This window comes from Etheostoma spectabile, chromosome 15 (assembly GCF_008692095.1).
Source record: "Etheostoma spectabile isolate EspeVRDwgs_2016 chromosome 15, UIUC_Espe_1.0, whole genome shotgun sequence".
Taxonomy (NCBI): Eukaryota; Metazoa; Chordata; class Actinopteri; order Perciformes; family Percidae; genus Etheostoma; species Etheostoma spectabile.
In genome coordinates, this window is record NC_045747.1 from 14,212,572 (window position 1) to 14,237,571 (window position 25,000).

General features: G+C 41.1%; 1 protein-coding gene across 2 annotated transcripts in view; it reads left to right on the forward strand.

Annotated features, from left to right (window-relative positions):
- The window catches only part of plcl5 (phospholipase C like 5), a 67,295-nt gene that overhangs the window by 27,398 nt on the left and 14,897 nt on the right, over positions 1-25,000 (forward strand). The window contains exons 2-5 of one of the 2 annotated variants that reach the window (XM_032537944.1): positions 9,318-9,323; positions 11,249-13,734; positions 20,443-20,646; positions 23,169-23,244. In XM_032537944.1, the coding sequence (XP_032393835.1) occupies positions 9,320-9,323; positions 11,249-13,734; positions 20,443-20,646; positions 23,169-23,244 (2,770 nt within the window). In that variant the 5' untranslated portion in view covers positions 9,318-9,319. The remainder of the gene's footprint in view (positions 1-9,317; positions 9,324-11,248; positions 13,735-20,442; positions 20,647-23,168; positions 23,245-25,000) is intronic. The other variant, XM_032537943.1, reaches the window with a different exon arrangement.

The window sequence follows — 25,000 nt, forward strand, 5'->3', positions numbered from 1 at the left end:
GTGTGTGTGTGTCCGTGTGTGTGTGTGTCCGTGTGTCCATAAGGATTCTTCTGGCTTCCCCTTTTGTTGCGACCAAAGCTTAGGCAGATGATCCATTATGAGCGGTTCAAAACAGCTGCCTCTGTCAGATGTTACTGAGGAAGTCATGTATAATTTCCCAAAGGGTAGAAACATTCATCACACTGCTAGTTATACCTTAATTATTTCCCAGTATCAATCTCATCTCTTTATTGCTGCTATATGAAGGGATGTATGTAAGCAAATAGACAGAGACAGAAGACAGGAAAAAGACAGGAAAAAAGAAATTGATTGATTTAGTGACAAAGAGAAAGACAAAGTGGGAGAGCAAACAATAGTGATAGAGTAAAAAGGACAAGGAATAGAGAGAAAGGATAGGACTGATGATGGGACACAAGCGTCAAAGCTAGTGTCAACTATTATCCTTTCATTGGTCATCATCGGGTGGAAAACACCCTTTCATGTCACATCCTCCACATCTTTGACAAACGGATCTAGTGCCTGTGGCTGAAAACCTTCTGGGGAAATGAGAAAACACTGTGGTGATGAGAGGAATGTTTTGAGATCAGACAACACTGTATAATTAAAGCAATGCCGACCACGAGGGAGTATTAAACACACCGGTAGTTATGTCTGATAGGAGTTGATGAGTGCCTTCTGTAGCAGTAGCTGTCAGGGACTAGGCGCAGCATAAGGCTGTTAGATAAAATCCCAGTAACTCCAATTTTATTGACTCCCATGATTTTAGTGGAGTTGGAAGGAGACACAGTTGTCCATATGCTGTGACATTCAATTAGTGTTTGGCTCATGAAAATATTTGGGGCTGCCCCCTCTCACTCGATTAATCGTGTAATTGGTTGTTTTGATCTTAGTTGATTATTTTTGATGCTTCTTTCATGCTGAATGAATTATTTCCAATAACCTTATGAGCAAATCTCTGGTAAACATAAGATCTAAAGTGATCTTTTGCATGATTCTTTGTGGAGAAACTCAGTTTTACATATTACAGTCGATTAAATCAACTAATCGATTAGGCAACAAAATCATGTGTTAGTTTACTAAGAACATAACTTGAGACACTCACCAAAATAAGTGATGCAAGAGACAAGAGCATCCTATTCCGAACCGAGACAATAGTATCAGCTTGTAAAATCAAGTTGATTTTATCATCTTTTTCAGTGACTGCCCACACCTAAAAACCCAAATAATAAACTAATTTCTTCCACACATAAGCTAAGCAAATAGTCATCTGACCTATATTGTCCCTTTGGTGCCTTTAGTATTGAAAAAACTTTCAAACTACGTCTTGTCAGTCTCACTGACAGATTAAAACACCAATGTGCAAAAGGTCCAGAATGTAGCTTTAAGTAGTGAAAACCTTTGGATGCTTTAGGACAGGGGTTCCCAAAACTTTCAGCCCGCGACCCCCAAAGTAACGGTGCAAGTGTCCTCGCGACCCCCCCCCCCCCCCCCCCCTATAAACATTGCGCGCAACCGCGCACGCACTACAGGCGTATCCAAACATGAGCATATTGACGACACAAAATAACACAACAGCCATGACATTATTCTACAGTAATTTACTCATTACTTTTAATTTGAACTTAATCTCACCTAATGAGGTGGATGTGCAGTATGTTTGGAGCACAGCAAGTTAAAAAGCTCTATATTTTAATTTAAAATAGTATTTATATACATTACACACTAGGCCAAAAAAAAGAAAAATCCCTTTTACCTATTTCGGCCATACAGTATTCGGTATTTCGTGGTGTTGGTTTTAATCGGTCTGGAGTAACAACTGTGGGCATCAGCGATGGGGCGAAGGTAAAGCCCGGGTTGGTAACGCTGCTACCACCATGAGTACGGCGGGGATGGACTCCGCTCTGGACCAGAAGGCAGCGCCGGGCGCTCGCTCTGTGGAAGGAGCGGGACACGGAGCTAGATGGCCGGGGGCTGCCTACGTGTTTATACAACTTTATACATCCTCAAACTGGCTGGAATCACACACATCCTCTCCAAGGAGGGCACCAGCAGGGACATTGTCTGGAGGAAGTTCAGGCAGCAACTGGCAGAGGAGCTGAGACACGAGTTTAGAGGAGGAAAGGGAGCGGGTGCGCGGTCCGAGCACCGGGGTGGGGGGGACGCGGTCCGAGGAGCAATGCGCACCACAGCAGACACCAACACGGAGGCAGTGACAGGTTACGTTAGGTTATAAATGTTCAAAGAAAATACTTTTAGGTGTTATTTGCATGTTTACATACCATATTTTTCAGATGTGAATGGAATAATTACGTTTTACTATGCCATGATATGAGTTATTGAAGCACCTGGGCAACTCAAGTGTATAATTAAACACGTTAAATTGTACATTTTGGTGTTATTTCGTTTTTCTAAAGATATCCTAACACAGTACCTGCATTAAAATTGCAATTAGGTGTTTATCATGACAGATTATAGAGTTTAGAATCTTGCGGTTCCAGTACTTTTGGAATCCCGGCAGTTGTAGTGTTAATGTTGGAGACCGCTACTCGGAAAGAAAGAAAATCAAAACAGCTGTTCCCTTTTTATTTAGTTGCTTGGTTTTATTTTAAATTTAGCCACTAGTTTTATGCTATTTCTAATCGTTTTTAAATTTTTATTTTATTTCTGGAAATCAACTCGCGACCCCCCCCTCTCTGGCTCTGCTTTAGGAGATGCAGATTTTCATCTGACAGCAGCAGTGGGCCATTTTTGAACATTTTCATCCAAAGTTCCTGACAGCACCGGTACATGCATTTTTAGATGTGTAAGTGGCTCCAGTGAGAATCAAACCTTGTAGTCTTGGCAGATTCTGTTCTGGGACACTCAGACATATTAGTTAAATTGGGGCACAGAGCTTGTACATAGTTGGCATAGTAAAGTGAGGAAATAGAAAGCATGAATATGAGCTGATGAAACAACCTTCCAACAACCTCCGCTTAACCAGGGAAAACAGTGGAGAGTACATTCAGCAGGAGATTGTAAGGGAATCCAGGGACAAACAACCTCTCCTGTGTCTCCCCCCCTCCCACAGACCAGGATTATTGTGTTATTATTTGACACAGCTTCTACAGAATTACCAACATGACCTGACAGACACAATCACTTAGAGTGAGTGGGAGCTGAGATTGACAGAGGACACCTTGCCTAAATGGAAGAGGACAACCACAGACCGATAAGACAGGAATCTGACTGTGAGGGAATCTTAAACTGGATGTGACTTGACCCTGAAAAAGATAAGAGACTCTCTCTCCCTGTCTGACTCTCTCCCCCATGCTTAGCAACAAGCATGCAAACATGAACACGCGTAAACTCATCAGAAGTGAGCTTATGAAATAGGTTCTGCTGGAAATAATTGGCCCCACTGGTGACGGGAGTAGATGGAAAGCATAAGGAAAGCAGCTGGGGAAAACAAGGGGCGATGTTATGGAGAAACCACAGGAGAGCCTGACGTGGTGTGCATGTGTATGTGCGTGGGTGCATTCAAATGTGCGTTAAACTCGGAAAGGTGTGTTATGCTTTATGACCTAACCTGTAGACGTGCCATACTGAATATATTGAATGTAGATCCTGACCCATGAAGGATTTTTAAGGCTGTTATTGATACAAATATTTGATTAATAACAAATCCGATATGACGATATATCGGCCAATATACTGTATATAAAAAGAAATCATCCAGAAAAACGAAACAAAACTTAAACAGAATTCACTAACATTAGTTAATTGTAGTTATTCATGAGTTAAAGTAATATGATAATTTGTTTTTTTTTTGTCACAACAGAACAGAGGAACATCAAAATATATTAAAGTTCTGATAAATAAAGTGTATATAAAAACACTCATAACGTGGTTGATGTTCATTTTTATTTTATTTTTTAAATATTCATTTAACAGGATCATTTATTTGTCATTATAAATGATTCGGATGAATGAATATTAAGAACTATCGGTATTGCCATTATAAATGCCAATACCGATTAGTTCGGGAAATGCCTAATATCGGCCAATAACATTGGCCTGCCGATATATCGGTCGGGCTCTAATTGAGTGGTCTCATGACTGATAGTAAGAAAAAATGCACTTCTAAACACAAATGCTTTGTGACTAAATTATCTAAGCTGGGTGGCAGCACATCGTGCTTTTTTTCTGTGGTCCCACAGCTCAATAGCTCTGTGGGTCAGTGATTAGTGAGACTGTTTGGTGATCTTTAACTTGTTCACAGTTCTCTGGGGAATTTCCACGGAAAGAGTGTTAACAGCAGAGCTTGGGCTTTACATCCAAAGTGTGCACAATGGACCACCTGGATTAAAATTTAAATCCATTTGTACACTCTTGCCTCCCCTCTCAGACCTTTTTATTTTCCGGCCTATTCGCACATTATCTTTGTGTTCTGAGAGAGTTGCATGATGTGCCGCTGAAAGTACCGCTCTGAAAATTAAAAAAGACGCCCACATGACAGATTAGATTGACAAATGGTGAAAGGCCCAAGTTCTCTCTTTATTCTCTCCATCCCTCCCTCGTCTCTCCTATTTCCAAAATCTGTATTCAATTTGAAAAGACTTTCTGAGCATGACCGATCAAAAATGCCATAATGCTAAGGCAAAACGTTACTGACATTTTATTTATCTCGCCATCCCTCGTCTCTCTCTTTCCCCCTTATGATAATTTAGCTTTTCAATTTGATTTAATTTGCTTGATTGGCATTGAGGTTGCACAGCATTGCCAAAATATCTAAACAAATTAAGTTGATTTTTAAGCTCATCAAACTTGTTCTCTTTCTCAATTTCTGTCAATCGCTCCTTCTATTTCTCCCTCTTGCATATACACAGTGTCAGCATACATCTTTACTTCTCTCTTGTTCTTTCTCTCTATGGATGCCTCTTTGCTCCCAGATTTAGGGAGTAGAGTCTGTTAGAGCCAGAGTTATGTCTGCCCTAAGCTCTGTGAGACAGGATTTAGATGTCAGTTTGTGTAACCATCTTGGATGTTGGAAGTGTGGTGCCTTGGGGTAATGGTGAGCAGCCTAGACTTGAGGACGGGAAGGGAGAGGGGGGTGGGGGGTGCACTGATGATGACCTTCCACCTACCTCATCCAAGCACAGCACAGCAGGGTTTACTGAGCTGTGAAATCCTCCAAGGCAAAAGCCCATAAAGAGCCAAAACTCTCCTACTGGTTCTGCAGGAAACAGGGTTGGTATTGCTCCAAAAAAGACAATAATTATCAGATCACCCCCCACCCTCTCTTTCTCCTCCACACTGACAATGTCAATCACACAAGCATTTTTAGGCATTAAACAAATTATATTTAATATTTAATCATTGTCTCCTATATAAGTGCATTGTGTTTTTTTAATGGCTGTATTGAAACTGATACCATTGCTATTTTTAAGACCCCGCGGTTTACCATATTACAGCCCAACCTTACTATGCAGTAATTAATTCCTCATTCATCACTTGTTGCATTTGGGATAACCTTGTCCTATCTTGTTTGTGGGTATTCAAGGAATACATTTGCATAAGATTAGTATTTGTATAAAGACAGTGAATTATTGCTTCATTTTTTGTCCAGAGATGCAACACTTCCAAAAACGACAGCTACTATCGATAATTTGATGGGGAAGATATTTTTGCCTTGACTGTAATATCAGAGACTAGGTAATTGGCTACACAAATTCTGTCTGTGTGTGGTTGATTGCTGAGTGTTTGACATCAACATCAATATGTGCATTTGATGTGTAATGTGGCTTAGCTGTGACAAGCTGTCTGTCAGGGTGTTCTATATGTGTGTGGACATTGATCCTATGATTCCCCAGCACACATTCAGGCAAACGCAACACACAAACTATGACTCACATCTTGGCGAGCACGTCAAGAGGGCTCTGCTCTGTTCTGTCTTCATTCCCCGTTACCCACGTTCCCTGTTGCCTTATTTACCGATTCACATTGCACACACACAAATTACACAGTAGCTCTGTGGGCGAGAGGAACTGAGCCATGCCGGACTACTTTCCGCAGACCCCTTTTTAGAGTTGAGATATGATAGGAGTGAGGAGTAGAGAGTGGCAGCTAGCCAGCCCAGGCCTGACAAAAAAAGTGGGATGGCTTGAGGTTTGGTGGGATGGGGAGGAACTGGGGCAGTGGGTAGTGAAAGAGGCGGCATGCCCAGAGTCCCACAGGAAGACCTTTAGGGGAGAGATTAATCCTCCATGTGTTCAAAATCAGGTTGAACGGCTCAGCACTCTGCTCATACTAGCCTATGAGAGTCTAGTGGCTGAGACACATACCCTTTTTTTAATGTAACCTTCAAATGTTGAGCTGCAGAACAATGTATTTTTGAGTCTGAGTATGAAGACTTTTTAGTCTTGCTTGTGCTTTCTGACATAATAAAAGACCAGGCAGCAGAGAAAGCCCTGAGTTTTTTCTTGGGGCGCTTGTGTTGCACCCACATAAACATACACGCTCTCCGGATATGTAGCATGCATTAGTTTCTGATAGTGCTGCATTCCAAGACACATAGCAGACCGGGGGAGTAAGGGAAACCAACCAGATGTATATTGTTTTTTTGAAGATGATAGAACCATAAAATTGGAAAAATATCTGTCCACTACACCCGCTTATCCGGTGTCAGGTCAAGGAGGGAGCAGCTCCAGCAGGGGACCCCAAACTTCTCTTTCCCAAGTCACATTAACAAGCTCCGACTGGGGGATCACAAGGCGTTCCTAGGCCAGGTTGGAGATATAATCCCTCCACCTAGTCCTGGGTCTTCTCCTCCCAGCTGGACGTGCCTGGAACACCTCCCAAGGGAGGCGCCCAGGGGCATCCTTACCAAATGCTCAAACCACCTCAACTGGCTCTTTTCGATGCGAAGGAGCATCGTCTTTACTCCGAGGTCCTCATGGATGACTGTGCTTCTCACCCTATGTCAAATGGAAACGTCAGCCACTCTTCTAAGGAAACCAATTTCTTGTACCCTGGATTTAAGTCTTTTGGTCATGACCCAGCCTTCATGACCATAGGTGAGGGTAGGAACGAAAACTGATAGATCGGGAGATCCAGAGATTTGCCTTCTGGCTCAGCTCTCTTTTCATCACAACGGTGAAATAAATTGAACGTAATACCGCACCCGCTGCGCAGATTCTCCGACCAATCTTCCGTTGTCCCCTCACTCGCAAACAAGACCTCAAGGTATTTAAACTCTTTAACGTAAGGACGCATTCCCTACCTGGAGAAGGCACTCCATCGGTTTACTGCTGAGAACCATGGCCTCAGATTTATAGGTGCTGATCCTCATTCCAGCCGTTTCACACGAGGCCTGTGATGCCATCAGGACCACATCATTTGCAAAGAGCAGTGATGAGATCCCCAGCCCACTGAACTGCAACCCCTCCCCACCCTGACTACGCTTTGATATCCTGTCCATAAATACTACAAACAGGATTGGTGACAAAGTGCAGCCCTGGTGGAGGCCAACCCTCACCTGAAACGAGTCTGACATACTGACTATTTGAAATATAATGATTATTATATTATTCAAAGGTAGGAAGTCTATAAAAAAAGCCAGTCCAGTATGCCCTGCAGTACCATTTTAAAGAGGTATTGTTTTGGCATACTTCACTCAGTGGGGTACTGCAGTGTAACGGGCAACATGGTCATGTTGCATTAATTGCCTCCCTGGAGTTAAGTTCCCCATGTTGTACTACTCATGGCACTCAGCATCAGGGTGTGACAACTGTGACGGGCGGTAGAGCGGGTGCGACATACCCCTGCCCAGAGGATGTGTACGGACTCGTATCACAGCCTGCCCCGTCCCCAGTAGCTTCACCCTTCCATCAGGGAGTGTTTGACCCAGCCCGGGGCAGTCAGTGTCACCACAGGAAAAGGGGATGGGGGAGGTGTGGAGGACTACCGAAATACCCCCACATCACTACAGCAACAGCAGCAACAGGCAGCCAAGCCAGAAGCACTTAAGCATACACACATACACAAGGCCCCAGGGGCAGTGAATAAATGGTGAGAGAGTGCAACAAAACCATGGCTGATCAAGGGGGGAAGACAGTTGCATATAAAAAGATAAAAAAGACTTGTTAAAAGGAAATCAAAATTTTTACGAAATTAGAATTGAAAATGTATTGTGCTTTGTTTCTCTTTTTCGGCCCTAACTTTTATTTAGGCATACATCCACAAAGCACACATTGAACAGAGAACTCATTATTTCTTTACCTTTAGGTCACCCGGCTTATGAGTTTTCATTTAAATTTAATAAACAGAATTCAGTTTCAATAGTGTATGAAATGACCCCTAATAGACACATTGTGACTATTGGTTTTGATTGAGAGACTGGAGCATGTCATCCTACTCGGCTGTCCAGCTAATTGTAACAGCATGTTAATGGGACACAAGATTACCCTTGCACTCTTTGACTCTCTGTGGCTACAGCACTTCCCTAAAGAAAACCTGGAAACAATCAGACTTGAACAGATCTCCCACTCCAACAGATGCCACTTGCTCAGTCTGCTTTCTGTCTCATGGTATTTTCTTCACATATCCCTAATACCCCAGTCAGTGTAGACTCCCATCTGGTTGACTTTTGCAAAGAGCAGAAGAGCAAACCAGATGAGAGACAAACTGTTTAAAAAGTTGTAGCAGACTAGTGAAATAAAGGAGGATGACATGCAAGTTTAAATGTAATCTTGTGATTACGGCCTCAAGATTTATCTCGGACGTACAGGTAAATTATTATTTTAAGTATATTATTATTATAATTTTATAAAATTAAAAAAGATAGGTTTAGCATCACTTCTGTGGTCTGCCTGCCTTTCATGGAAAGTGGTTGACAAGTTATTTGGTAACACTTACAGCATGGTACATGAATTATCATGAATTCATGCATGACTTCATGCATAAATAAAACCCTGAATTTACTTATGTAGTACTTCATGAACTATCCGTAATGTACAAGGATTTATACTATCTCATGCTTGACTTAATGCAGGAACCAAATGTTAATTAATGCACCACTTGAGGTATTTGAATCATCATGATTTCTAATGTATTAATAATGTTTGTCTTCTTCATAAAACTGACCTACCATATTGTACATATATTCTAGAGAGTTGTATCGTTGAATTATGATTAACTAAACATGACTTCTTCATTACTTCATCATGTTTGTGGCCCTTCAAATGAAAAGCTTGCCTGGTCCATCTTTAAAATCAATTTTAAAGCTGGACCAGGTCACATACACAATGCATTAATTAACCCATTGTTCATGCAATAAGTCATGAATGAGATACTATTAATCCTTTATTACTGATACTGTTCATGAAGTACTACATGATAATTCATTAACCATTCAATCAAGTGTTACCAGTTAATTGTATTTCAAGGTTACCTCTTTGAAAGAGTTGGAATTGTGTTATACCCTCCTTACCCTCACAGTCCAGGCAAGAGCACATGCATAACCATGTGCCTGTTGGTCTTAGCACTAGCTCTCAGGGCAATTGCATGCAAGTGTTTCTCAAGGAGGCAAAATTAAATGCTTGAAGAACTCTATTTTAACATATTGTGAACAACCATTTTGACATGGGTGGTCCCAGCATCGGGCCACAGCACACTATCTCGTGTAAGAACAGTGAATCTATAATTTCCAAAAGGTATTTCATTGACATTAAAGAATGATTTGTAATTTTTTGTCATATATTACAGTTTCTTTTTTAAATTATGACATTGAGTACTTATGTGTAGGGGTAAGAGAGAGGTCGTAAAACAAGGGCAAAACCAGAGAGCGATCATCATGTCATATCTTCAGCTTTGCATCAAGTGGTGCTCATTAATCGTGATGAGGTGCCGGGCGTCATCTGCCTCTGACCATCAGATGAAAGATGGATGTTCCTGAGGCTTTTCATTCCGACTACAGTTAAACTCATGCTCAGAAGAAATCCATCACACCTGTACAGGCAGTCACTGTCTTGGGGGAAAGACATACTGACTCCTCCATAGCCCTGGGGTCCTCTGTTCTTTCTAGCTTTCTCTCTTCAAACTAAAAACGATCAACAGACATGGAACAAGGAGAATTGAGATTAGGTGGTTTTGGTTACATGGGTTTCATTTCAATTGTAGTAATCAAGAATCACCACTGACACGTGAGTGTGGTAATAGATGTTTTCACAAAATAATTTTAAAACTAATTTGTCCTTTTGTCTGAGTTTCAACAATGACACTCTCAAAGGCTTTGTGTCTAGAATAGTTAATATGTAAAAGTAATTTGTGCATTGGTTTAGTTTTGACTTTACTGTGCTTTTCTCTGTGGTTTGCATTATTCAACAAGCCTATTTTCCAAGCCTATAACCAGGCCATCTGCATTCAGGCTTTCTAGCTAACCACAGCCTTGTAGGGAAATAGGGCAGTGCTGTATGTCTGCTTTCTGCCAGCTAGGCTCATGACCTAAAAGCTGAAAAAGTTTAGCCATGTCATGGCAGGTGGTGTGTGACGCATCTGTTTCACTACTTTCACAAGTTTGGCTTTTACCTCGGTTATAGAGAGATAGTCTCCACAGAGCTTTAACAAACATTGTAATGTCTTTGGAATTGGCTGGCAAGAAATGTATTTATGAGAGGTTGCCCACAGGATAATTATTTAACCACATCTCATTTGCAGTTAAAAGGTAATTTGAAACCAAATTTTAAGCCCTCAACTTTGTTTGAGGGATGAAATCATTCTGACTTCAGCCAAGCCAAAATTGTATCTCAAGTTCTGTACCCTATCATTACAGCAAGTAGTCCAAAAAAGAAACTGACCTTATGCTTTACTGCATCTCAAGGGAAAACCCCAGCAGTTACTTTGCCTTCACATTAAGTTACTTTAGGGGTGACAGTAGCTCAGTCTGTAGGGAGTTGGGTAGGGGACTGAAAGGGTTGTGGTTCAAGTCCCCGTACGGACCAAAATACAGTACAGAGTGTGGACTGGTAGCTGGAGGGATGCCAGTTCCACTCCCGGATATCATGTCCAGCGTAACAGCTTGTGTTTAGATTTAGGATTTTTCTTTTTGGTTAGATGTGCATCTATGTGTAAATCCACTCAATGATAAATGTGTTAACTCAGCTAATCATAATCTTACTGTGGTGTTTACTGTTTATTTTCTGAATATAGATACAAAGTGTAACCAATACATTTTCTCTGCCCCAACCCTCCCCCATCCCATTCTGTTTCCAGGATGGTTCCAAACAGAGGCAGGTGAGGAAGAAAACGGTGTCCTTCAGCTCAATGCCGAATGACCGCAAGATCAACAGCACAGCTGCTTGCATGGCCTTTATGATGGAGGGTTGTGAGATGAAGAAGGTGCGCTCTAACTCACGCATGTACAACCGCTACTTCCTGCTGGATCCAGACATGCACTGGCTTCGTTGGGAGCCATCAAAAAAGGATTCGGAAAAGGCCAAACTAGAGATCAAGGGCATTAAGGAGGTCCGTTTGGGAAAGAAAACACCAGTTTTGCGCAGCAATGGTCTCTCAGATCAGTTCCCTGATGAATGTGCCTTCTCAATCATCTATGGGGATAACTATGAGTCCTTAGATTTGGTAGCCAGTACAGCAGATGTTGTCAGCACCTGGGTGATGGGCCTGAGGTATCTGGTGTCTTATGGCCGGCACACTGTAGACATGGTAGAACCCAGTCAACCGAGTCTACGAACGTCTTGGATTGGCTCAGTGTTTGAACTTGCAGATATGGAAAAGGAAGGACACATAGACCTTTTCAGGGCCACCCAGATCATCAAGGGGCTCAACCCTGGAATGAAAGAGTCTAGGATAGAGCTGAAGTTCAAGGAACTCCAGAAAGCTAAAGACCAATATGGAGAGGGAATTAACATGGACACGTTTGTGGAGGCCTACTGTGAGCTCTGCACACGGCCAGAGATCTTCTTCCTACTGGTACAGTTCTCCAGTAACAAGGAGTATCTGGACAGTAAAGATCTGATGCTATTCGTGGAGGTGGAGCAGGGTGTGGAAGGTGTAACGGAGGACATGTGCAGGGATATTGTTCAGAAATTTGAGCCATCTGCCGAAGGTAGGGAGAGGGCCTACCTCTCCATTGATGGGTTTACACACTACCTCCTCTCATCTGAATGCCACATCTTTGACCCTCAGCACAAACGTGTGTGCCAAGATATGAACCAGCCTCTGTCCCACTATTACATCAACTCGTCACATAATGCCTCACTTCTGGAAGACCATTTCTGGGGTTCGTCAGACATCAGCAGCTACATCCGAGCTCTAAGAATGGGCTGTCGCAGCGTTGAGGTTATTGTATGGGATGGCCCTGATAATGAACCAGTGGTGTACGTGGGTAGTTCTGTAGCCTCACATCTAGCTTTCTCTAAAGTCCTGGACATTATAAACCAATATGCTTTTGAAAGCTCAGAGTATCCCCTGATTCTCTGTCTAGTGACCCACTGCTCAATCCCCCAGCAGAGGGTCATAGCACAGCATATGAAGAAGATTCTTGGGGACAAGCTGTATGTTGAACCCCCATTCAAGGAGGAAAACTACCTACCCTCCCCTGAGAAACTCAAATGTAAAATCCTCATTAAGGGAAAGAGGCTACCACCCAACTGCACTGATGAGGGTGATGTGACAGATGAGGAAGAGGGTCTGGAAATGTCTCGAAGAGTGGGAGCTGATGAGAAGGACCAGCTAAATGGCCTAAGCTACAGAAGACTCAGACTGTGTAGGGAGCTCTCTGATCTTGTATCTCTCTGCAAGTCAGTCCAGTTTAGGGACTTTGAGATCTCTAAGAGAGACCAAAAATTCTGGGAGATATGCTCCTTCAATGAGGTTGATGCAAACAGGTTTGCCAATGAGTTCCCAGAGGAATTTGTCTGTTATAACAAGCGCTTTCTCTCCAGGGTATATCCCACACCTATGAGAATTGATGCCAGCAACATGAACCCCCAGGATTTCTGGAAGTGTGGCTGCCAGATTGTGGCCATGAACTACCAAACACCAGGGCTGATGATGGACCTCAACCTAGGCTGGTTCAGGCAGAATGGAAACTGTGGGTATGTTCTGCGGCCAGCCATCATGAGGGAAGAGGTGTCCTATTTTAGTGCCAATGCTCGGGACTCGCTGCCAGGGGTGTCTGCCCAACTTCTTCACATTAAGGTCATCAGTGGGCAGAATCTGCCCAAGCCTCGCGGCTCTGCTGCTAAGGGTGATGTAGTGGAGCCCTACATATATGTGGAGATCCATGGCATTCCAGCTGACTGTGCGGAGCAAAGAACCAAGACTGTGTCCCAGAATGGTGACAACCCTATTTTTGATGAGAGTTTTGAATTCCAGATTAATTTACCAGAACTTGCAGTACTGCGCTTTGTGGTGCTGGATGACGACTACATTGGAGACGAGTTCATTGGCCAGTATACCATCCCATTTGAGTGCCTACAGCCAGGCTATAGACATGTCCCCCTACAATCACTGATGGGAGAGTTCCTACCCAACACCACCCTGTTTGTCCATGTAGCCATCACCAACAGGCGGGGTGGAGGAAAGGCACATAAGAGGGGTCTATCTGTCAGGAAGAATAGAAAGGCCCGGGAGTACACCACCACCAAGACCACAGGGATCAAAGTAGTGGACGAGCTCTTCAGAGCTTCCACACAGCCCCTCCGGGAGGCCACAGACCTCAGAGAAAATGTGCAGGTAAGGAACTACATACTTAAAGTATTTATGAAATGAGTTCTGTTTGAAGAACTTTTTACATTCTGGTGAAATGCTTATGAAATGCTTATGATACATTCAGAACAAGTAAATAATGTCATAGATCACTTTTTGATTAGTGTGATGGTGGTCCAAAAGTTAAATAAAATCATTTTAATTCAACAGAGTAATGCTGTTTATCTTATAAACAATGGCAACACAGAGACTCAATGAAGTGGATTTGGTTCTCCACCAGCACTTTGAATTGCCCTGTTGCTGAAATGTGCTATACAAATAAAGCTGCCTTGCCTAGCTGCCTTGCCTTACTTCTCTCTATCATCTTAATCTACTTGATCTACGTTTAGGTAGATTGGGTGCACAATAAGTCTGTAAGTGACAATGGCAAATTGCAGATCTGTTCTTAAGAAAATCTGGCAATATTTTTTTAATGGTATAAACAACTTTTGAGGCTTTGCTGGAGACACTTGGATCCAAATACAACATTTTCAAGTCTCTGCACATACAGTAGATGTTTGGGTGAAAATGCAATGCTATAGTAAAGATAGCAGGATCATCAAAATCATTGATGTTCATGCTCTACAGACCCTGGTATGCTTAACAACACATCTACATGTTATTCTGAATTAACGTTATGTTACAGTACTAACTTTGAATGGTTGTCTACATATTGGGTTTTAGGTGAAGATATGAAAAGATGGACTTGCCTTTTCCACCAAATTAAACTGCATGGCCTTTTTATTGCTTATAGGTGAAAACAGATGTAACTGGTTCTGGTTGGACTCATTTCACATGCTCTTGTGGATAGAGGCTTGTTGCTAATAGTGCTCTATTTATGTTGTAGAAGAGAATGGTAATAAAGTGACATTGCTGCAAAATTATCATGTTTATGAATATTGTAATCATTAATGAGTAACAATAATTGCCCATGGGAGAGGACTGGGTTGCTAGGCATTTAGTCCGTTACTTTAAAACTCCTCTAGATTAGCAAATTAAGATAGTAACCACGGTGTATATTTGGATGAAGACCAGTAGCAGAAGTCTTTTAGTGCACGTATCTTTTTTTTAAGATGACTGAAGAGTGTGATACGAAGCTTTTCTCATTTGTTCATTCTACAAATTACAACACCTAGCTAGGTGTTGTTTGGTTGTCAGTTTAGAGTGGCGGACTCTTGTCTTCTGAAAGCTAACAATATTAAAATAATAATGATGTACACATTGTTGTCAAAACTCCATCAACATAATGTTAATTATGTTAATAGAATTATTTAAAAAAAAAAAATTATAAAAACAAATGAAAGATGCTATTAATTTGTTTGTGCTTCTTAAATTGTATATGAAAGTGTTTCATGTAACCAAACAAGATTATTTACGTGCTAATTATGTGCTTATCTAAAGAAAAGAAAAAAAGAAAACATGTGGGCAAAAGATAACAAAAAACTTTCGTTTACAAATCTGAATACTGATTATCCTCTCTAATGTCTTGCCTTAACCTGATATCTCCTGTAACCTGGTGTCTTGTTTTCATGAGTAGCCAATGCTGGAAAATATGGAAGACACAGACATATTCATGTGTTCCTCCAGGAGCTAATGTAGGACACTCCTTTTTTATGTATCCAGAACAGTTATAAATACCATTGTTTGTCCATCCATCATCCGTATAGGCAGTAACCTCAGTCTAATGGCACAGCAAACAAAAGACAGACCAAACTAAATAAGCAGATATGCAATTAGGGATCCTGTGGCATGCATTTTTCAGTTGTGGAAATAGGCAATGATCTGAAAAGAGGACATCATTTTTTTGTCCCAAGACCCTAATACAGAGAGAAATTTGTTTCTGCTCGGGAAGTGAATTGATCCGGAATGTTAGAAGTTAGTAACATGAGCAAATTACAGCCTAAGTCACAGAGGGATAAAAGGAAGGAAATCTCAGTAAAATCATTAGAAATAAGAGTGTAAATACAAACAAATAATGAACAATCCTCACCAAGGGTTTCCTCACGTGCAAAAGGTTATAATATTTGGCCCAATCACAGTATTGCTTGTTTGAATAATCTAAATCAGTGACAAATAAATACCTCAACAGTTTATCATGATTTTGTCCTAATAATTGCTCAGGTGGGAGTCAACAGTGGAACATTGTATTAATAAGACATTAAATATGGCTCACTGAAGTCTTGTGAATCTGACACGGACTTATCAAACATCCTATTTTCTGTAAAACTCAACTAAGCACCCAGATAACTCAAAAATCACTCCATTAACTAATTAATGCTACATTTAAAATAATCACAGGCATGTCATGTGTGACAGCTGGCACTCATGTTTGTTCAAATATATACAGTATATATAAAATTGGGTGTGAATCTGTGTCTTTTTACCTGATCAAACAACACTGGCACCGCAACCGTTTGAAATGTAAATGTTTTCTTTTAAAAAAATGAAGGGATGAGGGTTGATGAATTAAATGAAAGAGGTGAAGATTGGTGGAAAGCTTTAAAGATTATAAATGAAGAACAAGGCCTTTGCTTTTTTAAATGTAAAAAGGACAGTTGTGAAAGCTGTGTAGAGGCCAGCTGCGTGGAGCCTGGTGCCTTTTATCTAGAGGGAGCTGGAGGGCAGAAGCAGGACCGTTTGCCAACAACCCACAAGGATACAACCAGCTCTGGAAGCTTCGCCACTCCTGAAGCCAAGATTAGACATTAACGTGAGAAAAAAAATACCTTTTTACTCACAAAAATCTCAGATGTAATGCCATAATATACAACCTTATACATGAAAGCAGTGCACACACACCCGTTAGATGTGTGTCAAAAGCGGTATTTTAACTCCCTAAGCTCTTGTAAGACTCCTTTTATTCTCCAACTGCAAAGCTTCCAGGTGGTCTGCTTTGAATAATAAGTATGTTTGACTATTAAAGGACAAAGGAGATCCATGAACATTGACCAGTGGGCAGATATGATTTGTTTGCAATATATTTTAAATGTGGATCTAGTCAACAAATTGTTTATTTCTGTGGGAGACTTTCAGGAATGCTGCTGCCCATGAACCTTAAGTGTTGATGGAGGAGAGCTGCCAGCTTGGAGTTTCTTTTTATTAGCTGAACAGTGTTTGTGTGCCATCATTGGCACATTCACCACCACTCAATACTGTGGGCCAGAGAGAGAGAGAAACAAAAGCAGTGTTGTAACTGGACACGGAGCTCTCATTTGGGGAATGTTAGAAGGGGAGTAAAGTGGGGGAAGGGAGTAATTAAAAACACAAGCCTCTCATTGGTGTTTTTTAACACCATGGCTTGGAAACGGTAGGGCTTTTATTGCACAATAATGATCGAAAAACATGTAATCCCATACACACATGCCTGGAATAATTCAAAGTATGATAAATGCTAACAACTTTGGCTCAGACCACACAGAGACATGCTCAAAGTCTTCAAGCATACACACACACACACACCGGGTTTTAAATCAGAGCCCCAAAGCTGTCCGTCTTCCATCATTGTGTTTCTTCCTGTGGCTGTGCTCAATGGCCCAAGAGGTGTTAACTGTGGTTGAGGCTCAGCATACAGATGGCTACTATATCCCATTGGCCACCCTCTCCATCTACAGGAAGGTCAGACCCCGCAGTGACAGTACATCCTCTGGGGTAGGGGGTGGTGGGGTGGATTGCCTGGAGGTCTAGCCCAGCGAGACAGCTGGTTCCCACACTACAGAGTAGTAAGTGTGTGGACGGACTCACCAAGTACCAACAATGGCACTCTTATTCTCTCTAACGCTCTCTTACCTGCATTGTGTTTCCAATGCTTCTCATCATCACCCTCACTCTTAGCAGTTTCCGGCTCCGTTCTTTGTGCCTCCGCCTAAACTGCTCTTTTTTCCATTTAATCTTAATTTATCCTCAAGAGAATATTGAGGGGCGACCCTCATTTTCACTGTCATAGAGTTAGATTACAAAGACAAATACAGAACAACAACACAGAACGTACAATCATAAGAAATATAGGAAGACAATAAATCATTCAGAATTGGAAAATTATTTGTTAAATATTAGAATAATATGGATGCAAAAGAAAAATACAATTATGTGAAGCAGTTACAAGTAGAAGTTTGCAGCTTTAAAACCAGATTTCTTAATTGTCCAAGAAGCACAATTCAGTTGACTTAAAGAAAGCGCTGTAATTTGTTCTAGGAGTCAGGTTCGCTTAAACTAAAAGCAGTTTTTCCAAGTTCAGACTGAGCTTGTGGAACATGAAGTAAAAGTCAATCAGCAGAGCAATTAATAACCCTCTGAGTAACAGAGAAGTTCTGGAATGTAAGATGCCAGTTTTCCAATAAGAGAAAGTGAGTATACCTTCTCTTTCACTGTCCCTCACCTCGCTCTGTCACGCTGTCCTTTTTGGCTATCTTTTAAGCAAGCTAACTAATGGGATGCCATTTGAAAAAGTGGGCCTTGTTCGGTCGCTGAAATTCCCAAGCTGACAGAAGAATGAAAAACTGTGAAAGGCAGCTGCCTTGTTGCTGCAAAGCCTTTTAACCCAGACGTTCAGAAACTCTGGCTTTGGTGGACCGGAAAGCCGGCTGGTAGCTCAAAAACATTGCATCTGCTCTTTTGTGAGAGTTTTTGCAAAAATATCAAATTTGGGGGGGGAAAGAGGCATGACACTATTAACCAATTTCAGGTTAGTATAAGGCTTCAATGATGGCCGTGCAGAAATCTGCCTGGACAGTAAATTAAAAACCACCTTCTGTTATTTGTTTTGGTTCCAAATCCTACCCGTCTGAACATGCCAAATTGGGTTTTTTGATTGGAAGAAACTGAAGGTGTAAGAAACACATTTTTCTTACAGGTTGGACAAAAAAAACATTAGGAGCACTTTTGACTTCAGTGTCTTAAGGACAGTGTGGAGAGTATGAGCTCAAGGTTCAATTTACTAACTTTGTGATTGATGGCAGACCCGCTCTACTAACTGAGCAACAGCTGCCCCTGATGAAAAATAAGATATGCTATCAGTACTAGATTAAATACCAGACTTGTTGAGATGGATTTCTTTATTTATCTAGCTGCAAAGAGTTAACATGGTCAGTGGTCCATGTAGAAACGGGAATACTTTTTTGATAGTTTAAGATTGATATTTGCAGCGAAAGATAAACACAAAGATATGTGTAGAGAAGGCAGAGCAAAGAGAAGGAGAAATGAAGAAAGAGAGAAGGATGAGTGACTGAATGTACTTAGGACCTTCAGGCTGTGGTCAGAAGTTTGGCTCCAGAGCCTCTGGGCTGTTGAATGAGCAGACTGGAGTTATGGGAGATGTGTCACCAAGACAAAACACTGCTATCTTTCCTCCTTTCTGGTCTGAGGGGAGGATCCCGATCCTTCTCATATTAAATCTCCTCACTCAAGGTCATATGCAAGAAGTGGGAGCAATTTTTGTCTTTAAGGCCACAATCTAATCCAAGCACAGTAACGCTACAGGGATTAGCCTTAGTTGCTTTGGTTACTGTTGTGACAGTTTAGAGGTTCAGAGCCATACCGAATATATATGTTCATTTAATTATGCTGTATACATTAACATGTTTAATTGATGCTGCTTCCCAGAGCAACTTCAAATGAGTGAACATCTGTTAATCCTTGTGGGTCTATAGGATGCATTTTTAATGTTTGCTAAAAGACAAATTATGCTATATATTATTTCTTCTAACTCAAACTCATTGGCCTTGGCTCAAGAACATAAAAAGTAACTTATTTTCAGTAACTGCACACGGTACATTCCCCCTACACATAACTATTACATATGAGGTGTTTGGGTCTACTGGACCTGAGTGTGTTTAATTTTCGGTGCTATGAAACTATGTTGTCTTTCTGCACCTGCTATTCCCACACAAAGTTGCAAAATTATTACATTTTAAGCACTTTCACCTGTTTAAGTTCTTAGAAATAAGCACCAAAAATTATCAAAAATCATGTTTATATTTCTTTTTCCTATTTTATAAATGTTTTCTCACAAAAAACAAAATTGATCAAAATAAATGCGATCTCACAGGGGTTAAATGGCAAATATGAACCATAAATGATGTCTATATCATTGGTAATTGAGTGAAAGTAAACATCTCTTATGTATTTTTGCATACAAAACACATTGGTTGTATTGATTTAAACGCCTAATAATGTGGTTGGTCCACCAGACCCGGGAACATTTACTGTGTAACAAAAATATGAACACCACTCAAGGGTTAATTAATTGACACAAATGCGGAATTGATTATTTTTTATTTATGCCTTTTTATATTTTCATTCTAGGGCTGCACAATATGAGGAAAATATGCGACAATGTTATTACTATTGAATTAATAGATATGAAAATGTACTCAATTCTGCCTTTTTGTGACATTTAGTATATTGTTGAAATAAAAAAAAATGCTTGTTGAATTAAAAAAACGGAATGGAAATTTCTTCCAACACAAAAGGCACCATTTAATAAAAATAATAACAGTTACTTTTCCAAGTGCAGTTTTCTGCTAATACTCTCTTTCACTAGAAAGAATCGCTGGGTGTCTTTTGCAATCTGTCACAGTTTTCCACAATGTGTTTATTGTGCAAGTTGATATGGTAATGGTTGATAATAACAAACAAAAAATTACAGCCCTAGTTCATACCCAAAATGTTTTTATTCACTGTGGTTGTTTGCCTTCCCAGAATGCCATGGTGTCCTTCAAAGAGCTCTGTGGCCTGACCCCGGCGGCCAACATGAAGCAGTGTATCCTGACGATGTCTTCCTGGCTGATGAACAGTGAGCGGTCACTGAAGGTAACAGTGGACCTGAGCGAGACTTACCCCACCATGGAAGCTCAGGGTCCTGTACCTGAGCTGCTGCGCAAAGTGCTCAACGCCTATGACATGGTAAATAATCTGCACATACACAAAAGAGTGTATGTGATGCCGTCAGAAAAATACAAACCTTTATACTGTTGTTGTGATAGACTGAATATGGATATACACAGATGAGCAATCTTTTGAACAAATGTTTCAGAAATTACCTTTTAAAAATCAATATTGAAGTACACATTCAGTTTGCACGCCACGCAAACATACACACTAATATGCATCTTATTCAGTTTTCATGTGAGACAATAACAATCTTATTAAAGTGTGTAACATCTCTCTAAATATCTACTTCAGGTAAAAATAAAATGCCAAATCACTTGAAGATGTCCAAAGTACTCCCTAATGCTAGTTTGCTTATCATTTGATTTACGTATTTGCACAGCTGGATGTGTTTTACTAGACTTCTTAACAAGGCTAAAACCACCTATTTGACCAGTCAGATTGTCAAGCTGCAGATACTCATTGTATAATTCAGCAAGTCCTTCTCCACCCTGCCTCCTCTATTACAAAGAACACTGCATTTTTCACCACTTGACATTGGCACGGCCCAAAAAGGGGTTTAGAGGACTGTCTGTAATTATTTATCACCCACTGCTTCCTCTCCCCTCTTCCTCCCCTCCTGTGAGGCTTGTTGGGAGCTGGTGAATTGGGTCATGAGCGAGGAACAAGGTTGTTGGGTCCACGCTGTTCAGGTCGTCGGTGCTCCGGCAGGACAGATGCAGCGAGGGGCTCCAAATAGAATCTGCCTGGGCTTTTATGAGGCCCTGCTTGACAGGTGGCTTGGCACTGTCAGAGCAACTCTCACGCTCCACTCCACAAAAAGATGGAGAGAAGCGCGGGCCCAGAAGCCATATTTTAGGGTTTTAGTAGTTAGAACATGTATTCTCAGGTCTTATCACCTTTCCCGGCCTGTTAATTGTCCAGCACATGCAAATGCTCATGTATGTTGGAATAATATATCAATGGTTGGCTGTTTTCAAGGGAGATATTATTGCATAAAGTTAATAAACTAATTTACTGTATGTACGTAACCTATGATCTTGTCCTGAGGCTTTGGGCCTGGTCAGCTGAGGTTTTGTGCCTACTGGCACACTCCCCTCTCAAGAACAGAGGACCCAGTGTGTGTGCACATGTGTGTAAGTACATGTGACTTCATGGCTGCCAACACCCGGCCATTTACTGTAGGATATTAGTGTGCAGTGCGTGTCCTCAGTCCCCCCCCCTCCATGTGGGCTGCAGCCAGCCAGCATTGTTACCCTGAGCAGAACAAAGCGTCAGCAGCACACTGGAACTCAGTTTCCAGCTCATATACACACATACTGTACATATACATCTATTTATTTGCACAGGGATACATTTCTAACATTGACTACATTCTACACAAAACAGTCACACTGGAAGAAAGCCACTACAGTAGAGGCAGAGATGCTACTTTCAAGACCAGAATGCAGTGCAGCATTAAGACATGTTGCAATTAAGACTCTTTCTTGCTGAAAGATTTGCTCTCTGTCTTACTTTCACTATTGCTACAACTTATACAGTATGCATACAACTCACAGTTCACAACCATTTAGGGGTTGGTGAAGAAATTATTGGACATGTACTGTAGGTTCATCAAATACTTAATGAATTAGGCATCAAAGATTCTGCCTTAACGAAGGGCCAGTCCAAAGTGAGCTCACTGTAGATAGCAAAACAAGAAAGGACATGCACACACGGTATGAGAGTCCACTCCCTGTCTCCCTACTAACAAGAAGTGTGAAACTTCATTAGCTTCCTCCTTAGTGCTGTAGGGCTGGTCCAGCTGCTCCTCTCAAGCCTGTGGGATGATGTTTAGGGCTCAAACTACACAGTGTTGTTTTGGTCACGTGCAAAAGTAGAGGTGAAAATGGGACGTTGAATCTCGGAATAATACGTTCCTTGACATGCAGACATTTTATTTGCATGTACTGAGAGCTTAAATACAGTTTATGTAGTCTAAGATTATTAATTAATTATTAATTAAGTCTAGATTGTTTGGAGAGAGTCAAACACTGGACTTATATTGCTGTAATACTAAACAGACTGCTTATAATTTAGCTTTTCACGTGGATTTTATCTAGGCTTCTCTCTTACTTGTACACAAGGCAAAATAAATGAACTATGTTGTTTACATGGCCAATTAATTGGAAAGAAATTGCTTCCTCTGATTATAATCTTACCTCAATTACAGTAATCAAATAAAGACATTTACATGACAGCTACATTGCGTTAATTGTGTTTAAGCTGAATTGCTAGTGTGCCTGTAAACATAGCGGCAAAAAGCTCAGCCCAAATAATTGCTGTCAGTGACTAACAATGTGGCAAGATAGACACCTCTTCATCAATTTATTTGTGTGCATTTCTCTCTTGGTATTGCTCTTTGCTTTTTATTTACAGTACATACTTTAAAGGTCACCTGTGTTTGGCTGGGCTTGTGCTTAAGGCTTTTCAGGTATGACGCCGGTATGTTGCTGTGATCAGATGCAAATTAACTTCATGTCTTCTTTGTCTTCTAGATGATTCAAACCAGCAGAACACTGATTGAGTCGGCTGACGTCGTCTACTCGAAGCTCACACAAGCCCAACGGGCAGGTACGCTGCTTTATGGGATAAGCAGAGTCCTCATCTGCAACATCCCCGTTCATTCTCTACATCATTAAGAGTGTGTTGATCATAACTGGATGTGTGATCTAAGCTGATGATTTTGGTTTTCCTGCAAAAACAATGAACATTTTTGCATGAGATACAGATTTGAGAAGATGTTCTTAATTTCTGACATTTCAAAAATATAGCAGCAGCACCATGGAACAAAGCAGGAAAAGATAGATCACTCTGCTTCTGAAAGGTTATTGACTGTATCAGGCACAAATTAAATTACCGTGCTGGCTTATTTCTTTCATTTTATTAAGATAACATAAGATCATACAACACAAAGCAACATAAATTCATTTGAGGAGATTTTCAGCTGCTCTGCTTTACGGTCCAGATGAATCATTGTAAGATTGCGCATCTGCAGCCTTCAAACCTATTATGTGTCCTCCTACCTAATAAAATGAGCAAAGTGTATCTGCTGCTACTGCAACTCCATCAACATCAACAGCAGTGGCTGCTGTCGATAGAACAGGCCATCATCAGTGAGTCGGCACCGAGTAGTTATCATGTCAGTGGGCAGGTGAAAACAATCAGCCAGCCACACAAACAAAGGGCTACAGGAGAAAGAGGACAGAGAGCACAAACATCCTTTGAGAGGAGGAGAGTGGGAGGGATGGCAAAAAAGCCTTTTGTCAATGCAGCATTTAAAAAAAAATAGTGCTTTATGTAAGAGGTCTGACCTTTTAGTGCAAAAAAAAGTAAGATAAAATTCACTATAAAAAGATCATTAGGAGAGAAATGGCTTTAAATCAAGAAATCTTGTGGCTTGTCTTCTCCAGCCTCTTTGACATTCAGCACTAATTGTTCCTCATTTGCTTCGCTTCTCTACTACGCAGCAGTGCCACTTCTGAAGAGGTCCTTAAATAGGAGCACATAGTATGAATACTGACATCTTCATTTTGCATTTCACAATCTTGCTGCAGGAAAGCAAAGCAAATGTGAAACCTACATATTCAGGTTTATTATAGAGCTTGCAATGCTGGTGTAAACATTGAAACATGGAAAGCCATTTGTTGTTTTTGTGTGTTGTGTTTGTGTGTTGTTGTGTATGACAAACCCAAAGTAGACATGGGAGGCTCACTCAATGGCACATGCCAACCCCATATCCTGAGCCCGATAAGCCATTTGAAGCCCACTATGCCCAGCATTACTCCCTGGTGTCACACAGAGGTAGGCATACGCTTCACTCACCCCCACCACAACAAGCCAAGCTGGTATCCGTCCTGTACAGTTACCCAGGAATGTAGGTTGAACGCTGGGGCTTCAATCACAGAGCTTTCCCCTGCCTCTAAGGTTCCCCAGCGCAGAGCTGAAAACATCTTCAAAGGCGATGACTGCAGAGTTGTGCAGAGCTTAAACCACACACAGCCAGCGCTACACTTGCTGCTGTGTTGGTAGCTGGAGACCAGAGGCTGATGCTCAGCTTACTGCTGCTATCTGCTAAAAATGTTGTACTCCCAATATGTCAAATTTTCAAGAGCTACAGTAAGAACATTAACCTGGTTTTGTGCCTTGCAAGTATGCTTGTTAAAAAATTTGAAAGGCCTTAAAAGCCATGAGGTTAAAGCATTTTTCTAAGGAGCATGTAATCCTTAAAATCCAATTGAAGGGAAAACATGGAAGTTCCTAAATTTGGAATTATAACGTTTTTTACCTAAGTGCAGCATTATGTAATTATGATACAATGAGGCAGAGG